Source organism: Triturus cristatus, chromosome 8 (genome assembly GCF_964204655.1).
Source record: "Triturus cristatus chromosome 8, aTriCri1.1, whole genome shotgun sequence".
NCBI lineage: Eukaryota > Metazoa > Chordata > Amphibia > Caudata > Salamandridae > Triturus > Triturus cristatus.
The window spans coordinates 976,881,786-976,894,692 of NC_140591.1; the positions used below are offsets into that span (position 1 = coordinate 976,881,786).

The 12,907-nt window shown below is 44.4% G+C and overlaps 1 protein-coding gene across 8 annotated transcripts in view; it reads left to right on the forward strand.

The window, feature by feature from the left end:
* The first annotated feature begins 1,159 nt into the window (after positions 1-1,159).
* The window catches only part of MAP7D2 (MAP7 domain containing 2), a 459,602-nt gene continuing 447,854 nt past the window's right edge, over positions 1,160-12,907 (forward strand). For 2 of the 8 annotated variants that reach the window (XM_085622504.1, XM_085622505.1), the window contains exon 1: positions 1,164-1,390. In XM_085622504.1, coding sequence (XP_085478630.1) covers positions 1,318-1,390 — 73 coding nt within the window. In that variant the 5' untranslated portion in view covers positions 1,164-1,317. Of the gene's footprint in view, positions 1,391-12,907 lie in introns of all 8 variants that reach the window. The other 6 variants (XM_085622502.1, XM_085622508.1, XM_085622506.1 and 3 more) reach the window with 4 other exon arrangements.

Here is a 12,907-nt window from a genome sequence, read left to right on the forward strand (position 1 = left end):
GAGAGGCAGCCAGGTGCATGAGAATGAGATCGATGATGGTATGTACGAATGGCAGGTGCAAGCGGACATTGATGGGTCCACTGAGGATGGTATGAGTCCGTGCCATGGCCTAGCGGGCGTGGATAGCCAGGGCGACAGCAGTCCCATGTCAGTGAGGGGTGACAGTCGCAATGTGATGAGTGCGAGCCAAGGTGGTACGGGCAACCGCAGCGCGGGGGCCAACATGCAAATCACTCCCCGCAGACCTGCAAGGCATATCAGGGCGCCTAAAAGGTTCGAAGATTTTGTCATGAGATGATTGTTATGTATAGTTCTCTATTTTGTTAAGAAAGGGAGATGTTGTATGTGAAGTAACGTACCTTCGCTCCTACACCGTAGTCCTGTTTCTGCTTGCATGCCGCCTGACGTCACCGGCCAATCCGGTGTCGAGGATGGCTGTGACGTCGGGGGGCGGGCAGGCAGTTGAGAAGAGCGCGAGGACGCGAGCCGGCGGTTAGTTTCCCCGTTGCTCCTCGTGGGCCGTAATTGTGTGCTAGTGTAAGAAAAGGAATAAACGAACAAAGCATCGATCCTGTCTGGTCTCCCTCATTTGTTAACACTACAACAAGTTAAATTAGACAATGTAACGGTGTAATGTTTATTTCAAGAAGAGTGGCAGTAAAATTAAGCATCGTTGCGTTGGCTTCTGAAACGCGTGCAATTTCAGAGGAGCTTGGGATATATTTGATCATCCATTCGTCACACATGCGCTGCCGCTCGCTTTAACCATGTTTGAAGCTATGTTGGTTGTTTCTATAACATTATTTTGTTGAACCACAATTCTAGCTAACAAAGTGACACTCCTCGTTTCCTGCTGCCAACATGTCATGAAAGTGCCCTCATTGTCACCTTTGTCCTGTCTAGTGCGATGGAATCCTAGACCTGTGCCTCAGAAGCCCCGGGGCTTTTGGGGTGGTGCTAAGCGTACACGGGGCCGGGCAGGTCCTGGGTGTTCCCTCAAAATCCTCGTGGCTCTACCTGACGCGGGCCGCAGGTATGTACGGGATGTGAGCACACGCCTGCCTCTGGCACGCCACCGTCACGCGTGCTCCGGGGGTGGGGCTGCATCGGTAGCCCCGCCCCTCCCGCGCGCTGCCCTGACCGCCTCTACCCCTGCCGGCCGCTGTCAGGTGCTGCAGGTGCGAGTGCGCGTGCGCATGTGCGGCTTCGGCCAAGGAGAGGGAGAGCGGCGAGCACCCCTGTCTGTGCGCGCAGACAGCACACGGCGCTGGGTGCGCGAGAGGCCGGCGGCAACAGTGGTGGGGAGGCTTAAGAAAGATGGCGGAAACGGGGACAGCGGCTGTGCGCACATCACCTCCGCAGACACCACGGGGGGCGACGGCAGCGCCAGGTAAGAGGTGCACGAGGGCACTGGGGAGGAAGCAGTGCCATCCTCTTGTTTATTTATTTATAGGGAGGATGCATCCGGAGCTTGGAGGGATGCAGCGCTCAGAACCTGCAATCTGTCTCCACGTCAGCTGCCTGCGCCAGCATCTTTCAACCTGCTGCCTGTGCACCTTCTCACAACATTCATTGAATCGTCCACGTGCGCTTCTGTATTGACAGCCCCTCTGCGCTTTTCCCAGGGATTGCTCCCTATTTTGTCTGGAGCTTGCCCATTTCTCCATTATTTTGCATCCGCACATTCCTTACCAATACCTCTGTAAGCGCCCGAGAGAATCCCTTACCTCGCTCTTTATGCTTTTCGCCTTGCTGTGAGTTTGCCATTCACCTCAGGGTCCCTTTTATTGTTTTTACTCCATACGCACTGATGTGTCTCACTGCCTCTACCGCCTCCTAAAGCTTCATTACATCATCCATTTCTTTCTTTAATGACTCCTTACTTAACTCTGACTGCGCCCTCCACCCACGAGCGTTTCTTACCTATTGTTTTTCTACCACACCCCAAATGATGCCTTTACCTCACGGTCAACACTCCCTTCCCAAAGAATCACCAAACATGTGGTATCCCATCTATATGCCCATAGCCCTGGGCTAAGGGGTCTTTACGCACCTGTACCTACACATTCCTAACGTTCTCGTGTCATTTTTGCACAATTTGGTCCGACTCACCATATCCGAGATGTGTTATCTCACAGTGCCTGCACTCGGGGAACGTCCAATCACTACTAGCAAGCACACTTTCCTGAGCTGTGGTTGCCCAGTCCTGCACACACCCCTTCAGGGTCCCCTCGGCTTCTGCTCTGTACCTGCAGGACAGACCTACTGGCTCCAAGCCAGGGACTCTCGCATCGCTCCACTCAAGGAATCCGCGTCAGCGCTCGGCAGAGGCATGTGGAAATAGAGTGCAAAGTGCACCCTCTCGCGGCGACCATTGACCCCCGGCTGGGATGTGTTTTCATCTTCGGTGAAAAGAGACGTGTATCGACTTGACATTTCTCCACGGTTGTTTATTACTTGCGGAACTGCAGCCAGCATAGCCTTGGAAAACTGCACAGAGACCACGACAATTGATATTTTTTTTGCTTATAGGCAGAATTTCTTCACCCCAAGACAAGTTGTTTGTGTTTACTGAAAATGTGTGGTTGGATTCGTATTTTGTGGGATGAAATGTGGATTCCTACCCTATCTGTGGAAATCAAGATCGGGTTATAGGTAGTCCGATGAACCCATAGGCCAGGAATTCTTAATGTGTCCGACGTGGAGCTATCTCGTGGGAAATTCGGAATTACACATGTTTTAAACCGCAAAGAGTAGAACTGGACTAATGTGGAAGCCAGCGAGACTAGTATGCGAGCGATAATCCGATCACTGTATGCAGTACAGGATAAAAAAATAAGGCCAACATACTTTGCATTGATTCATGTTCAGTACGGACGTGCAGCAGGTTATGTGGCACCGGGGCCTACTGCACCCCATTTATGGATATATTTTATTACTCAACCAAGATGTAGGGGATTCCCTTTTTTTGGCTGAATTAGAGCCTAGGGCACCCCCGCTGCGTCACTGATGTCGAAGGGCAGGCCGTGGCACCATGTCAGTGTTTAAATGACCACAAGGGCCTTTGCTGACGACCTGTTCCCCGGTAGCCCCGCCACAAACTAATTATTTTCAATAAACCGTCTCACCGCAGCCACTATCGACCCAAGAAGACAGTGTGGGCAAGACAGGGGGTTCCTATTTGTTTACTCAATGGCTGCCCAGATTGCCTCAGCATGGGGTTCTACTGTGCTGCGCAGGTTGTTGACACAAACATATCACAGCATGAAAGGATCTACCTATCGATACAGTGCCATGAGAACCTGTATAGACTGACGTAAACCTTTTTATCCAAATTATTTCTCGCTTATTGTTTTTGAAGTAAAACCTTTTTTTTATAAACCCTTAATTGTGAAGAATAGATTTTTCCCGTTGCTTTTTCGCGAAGCTGTGGGTGCCCTTCCAGCGGTTTGTCCGCTCCTCCTTTTACCAGACTCTGTTCGCTGGTTACCTCATTGAAAGATAAGGCAACAATGGCTTCAAACTGATGTCACTCGGGCACATCAGACGGGTAGCGCGCGCCGCCGTCGAGGCTTGTCACAATATTGTGGCTTGATGATTTTTGGGACATGGCAGCTGCCTTCGGGGGAGGCTGTGTTTCTTTCCAATTAGGATGAGTACATGGGTGGAGGCTCTGTTACCTTCATATTCTCCTTCCTTCGTCCAAATAAATGAAATCCCCCACCCAGAATTGACTGCTTTTATTGTTCGTGATTTGGACATCTTTACCGCTCTTAAGAATCGCAGTCGTTTAGAGGCGGCCGTTTGTGGTAATTTGTCACCGTCCTGCACTTGCTGTCGTCGACACGTCCTGCTCGGTTTGCCGATGTTGGTGGCGGTGTTGTTGTGTTAGATATATCGTGTGGGCGTTTGTTAGTATTTTATTGAAAGATGAGGGGTTGTAGTGTGGCACTATGATACATTGCTTCCACCCCTTTAGTACTGAATTGCTGTTTTGTTATAATCAGGCCACTGTAATTATGCAGCAGCATAAAACCAATTATGTAGCATTGTTGACTAAATTATGCTACAACAAGAGGCTAATTATACCGTATAATGCAGTGTTAGTTCTCCATGTTGTCATTCTTACACGTTAGCACTGTGTGGGCAGAGGTTTCACCATATTAATATGTTTAATGCCTAAATGCAGTAGTCAGTATCTGACAGGTGACCCTCCTCTGCCCTACAAAAGGCCTGACCGTGCATGACCACCCGGGTGGTCACGTTTTAAGTAAGTCTTGATCCATTTGATATAGAATGTTTATTTTTTATTTTGTTAAAATCTTGAAGTTATGCATAAGATGATGAATTATGTGGCCTGTGCAGCAAATTCATAATTATGGGCAAAATGCCACAGTCATAGAATTTCATCATTTCTGTGGCCCTGGTTATGGTACAGACTTGGTTTATTTTAATTTAAGCTGAATTTTTTGTAATTGCTTCATTTAAAACGTACCCTCTTAAAACACAAAATAGCTCAGTGGGTTGTGTTGTACTCTACTGTTGAGTATAATGCATCCTCCCCACTGATGTTCTCTTACCTGCTGCTCAGCCAGTGTGTGAGATCATTAGGATGTTGACAGTGTTGTGTTTGGAAGCAGTCAGTTGGAGTTGATGGGCTGAGCAGTAAGGATGCATGCTGCAGTGGTATATGCAGTTGTTACAGTGTTATTATCAGTATTTACCGTGTTTTTGTGTTACCCCTGGTCCAGTTTGGATGTGGTGGGGGGAGAGGGGGGAGAAGTGTGTATCTTTGGTCCTGTACTGATAACGTGTGTTGAGAGAGACATGTTGGTGTCGTGTTGAGTATGCTTCCCTGTCTGGTTGTGTATGCAGAATGCTGAGAATGTGAGTTTGTTAATCATCTGTTAGTCACAGTCAACAGCTGTCATCTGTCAACATTCCAGAACGCACAGCTGATGACAGAGACTAACAGATAATTAACATGTATGGTGTCCTGAAGTGGACAACCTGAGGCGCAATACCTAACAGCGTTTTATCTGGTCCTGAAGTGAGACCGTGTTTGTAACCGCGCTTTGAGTATCCTTGGTCTTGAAGTGAGATCGTGTTTTGACTATCCATCTAAGGGTTAAGGATGTAGTGTCCGTGTGTTTAGCCCAATGTTTTAGGGGGTATGTGTTTACACCCCAAAGCAGTAGAGGGCAGGTGAAGCCCTGGTCCTGCTTAAATGAATGGTGAAGGGGTACGTGGGTTACACCCCAGTGTAGTAGAGGGTAGAAGAAGCCCTGGTTCTGTTTAAGGGTATGTGTTGTGGAGGGGAACAGGTAGGTAAATTCCCTGATGGATGAGATAGAACAATTTTGGGTTTTCGATAAACTTGTATTTGTAAAAGTGTGGGATGTATTGCTTATGGATTTACCATCTTACTTCCCATTGTATTTTCTATTGTCTCTACAAGGGGGGGAATGTGTTGTAATCTACTGTTAAGTGTAATGTATCCTACCCGTTGATCTTCTCCTCCCTGCTTCTCTGCCAGTGTGTTAGGTCATTAGAATGTTGATAGTGTTTGTGTTTGGATGCGGTCAGTTGGAGTGGATGGGCTGAGCAGCAAGGATGCTGCTCTTGGTGGGGTGTTACCTGTAACTAAGTTAAATAAACCTACATCTATAACCATAGACACCATATGTACGTAATTTCATCAGAATGTCTAGGTAGAATGGGGTGAACTCTGCATAAAGTATAGATGATGAACTCCAAAGCCACGTTTGAAAAAGCATATATCTCCCAGGGTAATCTCTTCATTCAGTATGGGAATGGCATTCCAGAGTCCCTTGCGGGCTGCGGTGCGTGGCCCGTGTTGCACAAGGTGGTGTTGCTTATCCACGGAAAATCGCAGTGTGAATGGTCCAAAGTACCGTATACGAAGTTGCCAAGCACTTCAGCCAAAATATTATATGATGATATTCAGAGGATGGAGCATGATTCGAGATTGCAGACCACCGTTCCTAGCATTGAGCTCTGGAGTCATGCTCATTCCTCTGAATATCAGCACATCGTATTTTGGCTGGAGTGCTTGGCAACTTTATATATGGTACCTCGGACCTTACACCCTTCGATTTTCCCTGGGTAAGCAACACAGCCTTGGCAACCCGGGCCACGCACTGCAGCCCGCAAAGGACTCTGGAATGCCATCCCCATGCTAAAAGATAAGATTACTGTGGGAGATATATCCTTTTTCAAACGTTGCTATGGAGTTCATCATTTACTCTCTATGCCGAGTTCACCTATTCTACCTAGACCTTCTGATGATATTACGTACATATGGTGTCTAATCCTTCTTCTTCCAAGGTATCAATTCAATTTATCGGTGGCTTTTCCTGATGAAGGTGCATGGGTCGCCAAAACGCGAGTCGGGGTTCAATTTCATCAAAATGTATCATGATTATAGTCACTTCTTTTGTGAGAAAAAATACCTGAAAGAGTATACATATGTAATGGGGGGGGGGGGGGTAAAGATTCTTCTGTCTATATTGATTCTCTCTTTACCTATTTTTGACATTAATATGATGAACTAGGCATGTACATAATCCCATAGAGATTTGACATAGGATTGAAACCCCCCTCTATCCCCCCCGCTTCATTATATTTACTGTATTTATTCATTTTGTATTCATTATTAAATTGGAACTTTTTCTTACCGATGCTTTGTGTAGCTTGGTCGTATTGTTTAGATATATAATTTTTACATCAATTGTGATATATCACTTAGACTGCCAATTGTTGTTTTTCCATTGTATATTTTTCCTGCAATTGGAGTCGCGATCATTAGCAGGGGGTCCTGATTTTCTACATTGTTTATCCAACAACAAAGCCACAGGCTACCATCAAACATTTTTAGGGACGGGTGCTCCCTTACGTGAGCATGGTCTTGCTTAAAACAATTTGCCAACAAATATCCACTAAGAACAAGGAACATTCTCGGGTTCCACTTGCCAGTGGAGCCCAAGAGTGCTCCTTGTCCTTTGGGGTATATATATATATATATATTATATATATATTTTACACAAGCTGCTTCTTCGGCCCGTGGTCAATGGAGCGCACTCCGGCGAAGCTCACCGGAAATATGTTATTCTGTAAGAGTCCAAGTAATTACGCTCTCTCAGAACAATCCAATGCCCAAGATTTTATTCCAGTTACGGGTTTCGGGGAACACAGTCCCCTTGCTCACACCATGAGGAATAAAATCTTGTGCATTGGATTGTTCTGAGAGAGTGTAATTACTTGGACTCTTACGGAACATATATATATATTTTTTTTTTTGAAGCTGTAAAAACCTCTTATGTATGCATATAAAATATGACTTTAAAATAGCACCCCCCCCCCCCCCCCCTCAAACCCTCACCCACATTACGACTATATGGGCATTTGTGGCTTTAACATTTTTTTTTTATAGTTTAGACAACCATATAATGTTCTAAGGATTTCTGCTTCATGCTTTCATCCCTATTGGAATAAGCTTACCGGTTCCATTTTACTTAAAGCATACTAAACCACAAGGTCACAAATGTATCTTGCGGGTCGTTTGTGCTCTAGATCATTAATTCTACCTTTTGTTCACGAGCTTTTTGTGCACGAGCACTTTTACTCACCTCTCGGCATTCATCCTTGTGGTTTATTATGTCACCAGAATTGCTCAGCAAAAATATATATTCCAGTTAAATAAGAGGTCGCCCTATGGTTCCTCTAATTAACTCTTATTAAATACCGCAAAATAAACTAGTTGCATCACATTGGTATGTGCAAGGGAAGGAAGAAACGTGTGGTCGGCATAGACCACTTTGTGACTCCTGATCCCTATAAACGCTGATGTTATAAGATTCTGTAGAATCTTCTCAAATGGCAGCAGGTCAGATCAGAAGGACTTTGTACCATGTGCCGAGCCGCTAGTTCAAAAGTATATCAAACGGATGGCTGCATTATTCTGCCTTAACAGTCGGCTACCATTATATGCTGAGGCCTACTCTGATGTTGTAGTCTGTAATGAGACAAAAAATCAAAACAAGCTTGTCTAGACACCAGGTGAACCTATAATGAAATGTTTTCTACGTAGCTTTTCCTGATAATTTTTTTTCTTGCTTTCTGTGTTGAATTTTTTTTTTTTGTGTGAGGGCGGGGACTGGGAGGTGCATTGGATGGGACTGATATTGCTAGGTTTCCTAGGCTACATTATTTTTTGTTTTTCCTCTTTTTCCTACTTTTCATTTCTTTTACCCTTTGTTCACGTGTTTTGTAGACTTGTATCCCGAGGCCTGTTGTGAGTCCAGCAGTAGTATGCAGCAAGTGGCTTTTTTCTTTTATACAATTCGTGCCAGCTGTGCCTCTCCCCTCTCGCCCTCCCCCCCCCCCCCCCCCCGGTCCCTGCACATTGTTGGTGCTCAGGTTGCAGCTTTGTATCTCCCTCTTGTTCAACAGCCTAAGAGTTACTCAACAGGCTCTATTATCATATACCAGAAAAGGTTTAGCATTTGAGATATTAAAGGGCAGTCTCACCATTAATCCTCCCCACTGATGCCTATTGTGAATCTCGTCAATACCGTCCGCAATTGAACATAAATGGTTTTGCTATTCCCTGAGGACTGAATCTTGTGTCGAACGCTGCTGGGTACATTTCTACTGACCTTAATCAAAGCGACACTAACTGTTGATCTAGTTATGCAAACACGGTAGCAGCTTGCCTGTTCGTTTTCATTTAAAAATACTTTCCCTACTCCCTCCCTCCCTGATATTAAATATTGACTTGCTGGAACTGGTCGGTGGAGAAGTTAATCCAATCAAATGGTTGGCTAGGCAGGCAAAGATCTCTTTGGCCCCCTGTGTTTTCACACATTTCCAGTGAAGCAGGTGCCCGTTGTTGTGTTCTACAGAAGGCGCAAGCTAGCTTTAGCGGATGTGGCAAGGTGGTCCTTCCTAGGCCTCTCTATGTTTTGAATAAACTGGGTCCTTGACTAATTCTCAAGTCCACTACAAGTCACCTACTTTGTATTGCTCTTCATATAGCGCAAACCTAGCTATGGAGCAGAGGAACACTGCACTTTTTGTGCGGTATTTGGAAACTATAAATGATGGTGCACATACAGTGAAGATTTACATCTTCGAATCAGACAATTACATATCACACACTTACATTTTAGGCACAGGGTGCTTTGTGATTCACCCAGAATTGCACGATTTCACTTGAGTACGAATCCAGGTACCAAAGTATTTCTTCTTTAAAAAAAAAAATGTGTGTTAGTATCCTAAAAGCAAAATAAACAATTACAGATTGTTTTTGTCCATGATATAGTACCTGGAGAGTGTGCTTAAGAGGAGACAGTTAAATGTCTTGACACTTTTATAAAATTGGAGTTTGGACAATCGATCACATCTCCTACAAGACCAGAGTGACTATATTTTGAATATTTGATTAGACTGATTTTTAGGTTTGGCTTTAACCAAGACCTTTTGATTTTACTAAAGTAATATGTATAATATACTTAAAAGGTCTTTCAGCCTCCTCCTCTTCATCCATTGGTCTGTTGTTGTGTCAGTCCCATTTTGCTTCCGCCAACTGTACAGCATATAGCATGGGACAGTGGGTCAGCCTACTGAAGCCTCTGGTTAACGTCACTTTGAGTGATTGCATTTCGCTCTTACACAAAGTGCACATCCGCACAGAAGGAGTTCCCTTTAGTTCCAGTGTTCAACCATTAACAGACATTTGGAATAAACTTGATAGTACCTGAAATCAGTAAAAAAAAAAGTGATGTAACCCCTTCACTGCCCCATTGATGTGTGCGTGTGTGTGTATATATACAGCATGAGAAAGTATACCCTGTATCTACCATTTATCATAGCCACAAGACACACATGGAAGTTCCCATCCAGTCTCTGCTCAAACGTGAGAAAGTGTGTGGCACAGAGACTCCTGCAGTGAAACAATTAAAAACCACATGAAATGTAGCCAGAAAGATGGCATCTTAGATTACTTTTCAGGTGAAATGGGAAGCAGTGGAGAGGGATTCATGCATTTGTTTACTGAACATTTTAAACAGAAACGCTGTGCATTAAAACGTGCACCAGAACAAACAATGAAAATTGCAGAAGCCTATTTTGGAAGAGAGGGTGGTGAGTAACACGTTAAAAACTGCTAACTGTTTAATCAACAAAATGCATTGGAGTCCAGCATGTGGTAGCGGCATCTAATGCAAATGAGGTAGATCTCAGTGGTTGTTTTTATACATGAGTGGTTTTGACTTTCAGCAGGTGGAGTTTAAGGCAAATTTGAGCTGATTCTACTTACCTACGAAAAATGGCATATGCATGGGGGTGCTTGAAGTGTATTATACTGGAAAATGCCCTGAATCTTGAAAAGTTGCTGGTATGTTTGTTGGTGGTTAGGTGACACTAGATTTGTGGTGATCAAGGTAGCCATGAGTGGAATTGGAGACTTAGAGCCAAATCGGTTGGTAAGACTAGCCTTGGGCAACTTAGAGCAAGAGTGTGAGGAACTGACTGGTGAACTTGTGGTACTGTGTAAAGCAGCATCCCTGGTAACAGGAGGAAGAGCAGCAGGCATATTGGGAATGATGAACGGGGTGTGAGTGACAACATTTGACCACCTTTATAGCACACTGATCATAGCCGACTTGGCTGTTATATACCTTCCCTTTTTCTTAGGAACTGATACCACTTACATTGTTGTTGTACGACCTATTGGAGCATTGGTTCAGGACCTCTCTCTAACTATCTCCGTGTCCCCCCCTCTTATTTTTTGGTATGTTTTCTTTTGTCTTTGACTTGTTCCTGTTTGCTCAGTATTCTGTATAGGTCAGCCACAAATGGCTTGGTTGGAAGGTGTACAAGCTTTCCATTATGGGAAGTTAACCATTGGCTGTTTAATGTTTTATCTGTTAGGCAGTTAGTAGTGGGATCCCTGCCCTGCCATTTGCTTATATTTGTACTTAATAAAGTATTTCTATCTCAACATGTGAGATTGTCATTTTCATAACCACAGGCATCCAATCGTTACTGTTAAGCATTTACGCTGCACCCGATCTGTCTTTACTACGCCATCACAGCACTTTAGAAAAGTTTTGAAGTGTCCTATAAAAAAATGTCCTGAATGTTTCTCATAGAACATATTTGTATTGGGTCTCTTGCGATATTTTATCAGTTATGAATGAAATTGAACCAACATTGTGAGGCAGATTTCGAGCCAAAAGAGCACTAGGGCAAAATGTAGAACTGGCAGCAAAGGGCTGGGTAAACATAGGAGACTGCTGCTGCGCCATTGATGCCAAGGCTTAGTGTAGTTGGCAATGCTTATGGAGCAAATGTTTCTTAAGAAGTAGAAAGGTGGGGTAGAGGAAATGTTGCAGTGGTTGGATAAAGCGACAATCTTTTAAAATATAATAGTCTTGTATTGCTGAAGCTTTCGTTGATGAGATGCTAGGTAAGTTTGTTAAAGTTGGTTGAGCCTTTCCTGGGTTCCAGAAGGAAGGTGGGTCATTATTTTTTCGTGCAGTGGACGGTGGATGGTTTTGTTGGGACAGGTATGGACAGTGCAATTTTAAAGTAGAGAGAATGGAGGCCTGACTCAAGGGATTAAGCAAGATATTTGAACGACAATGAGAGGATTTACAGTTTTGATGGTCTGTGTTGTTAATAGGTTGGGGAGAACAGGAATCATGGGGGGTGAGGTAGTCGAGACGTATGAGTATGCTGAATAAAAAACTATAAGGAAGAGTGAGGGTATTGTTTAGAAAAGAATAACCAACATATTTTGTTTTTATAGAAAAGAAGATACCAGAACATTTTTTCATCAAATGAGGAGTTTCAGGCTGCTCTTGAGTTGGTTAGGGTGGATGTGGGCAGGACGCAATGGGTATAGAGAAGTAGAATTGTTTGGTGTGGTTGAGGGCACATCTAAGCATGGAGATAGATAGATTATACGTGAAAGAGAGACAAGGGCTGCTCACCTCTTACTGCTAGAATTATCAAGAGATCATGCAGGGATAATATAGATTTGAAGATGCAAGTCTGGAAGAGTGAGGGTGCAGTGTGGAAGAGCACCATGTTTAGGACATTGTGGAACAGTTTTAGGCAGAGAGCAGATCTTTTTATATGAAGCACCCTACAGCACTCTGAATCTGCTCACCTCAAATGTTTGTTTTTCTAGCAGAGTTTTTAAGCATCGGATTAGCACAATGTTCTCCACATCCAGCTTGAAAGTGAAAAAGACTTTGCTGTAAAAATGACAGAATGCTTTAAGCACAATATTCGCTAATGCCATCCACGCAGAGCTGAAAATGACAAAAGCCTTTCCAACTCTAGGCACGATATTACAGTTCTGGATCAGTAACATACCACCCAAGCCAACCTGGAATGAATAAAAGCAACCCCTTACATAGGTGTATCACTCTAGTTAGAGTTCATCTGAGAGGTAGAGTTTTGTCCATCCACAAGGAAGCACCCAATATAAGTAAAATCCCTACCCTTTCAGGCTTAGAGTGCAGAATAAATTATGCAACAATGGAAGCAAGGCGCTCTGGATTGTTTCCAGGTTTTAGGCGGAGAGACGCACCTTTATATGGAGCACCCTACAACACCGCTGCAGGAAATTCCTCAATATCCTAGTAGTCAGGAGGCCCTTGGTCAGAGATAGGGTTTACTGGAGCCGGCCACTGAGAATTGAAGACTTCAGACCCTGTTGGAATGTGTTCAGTATGGCTGAGATTGGGGCACCCATTGCAGTGAAGAAGCCTTCAGCACAGTAGTGGTTTGTTGCTTGGAGAGCCCTGTTGGAGTTGTCCCCTCCTGGGGAACGGAGTGCAATTACTCTATGAACCTTTTCCTGTTAGATGAGGGG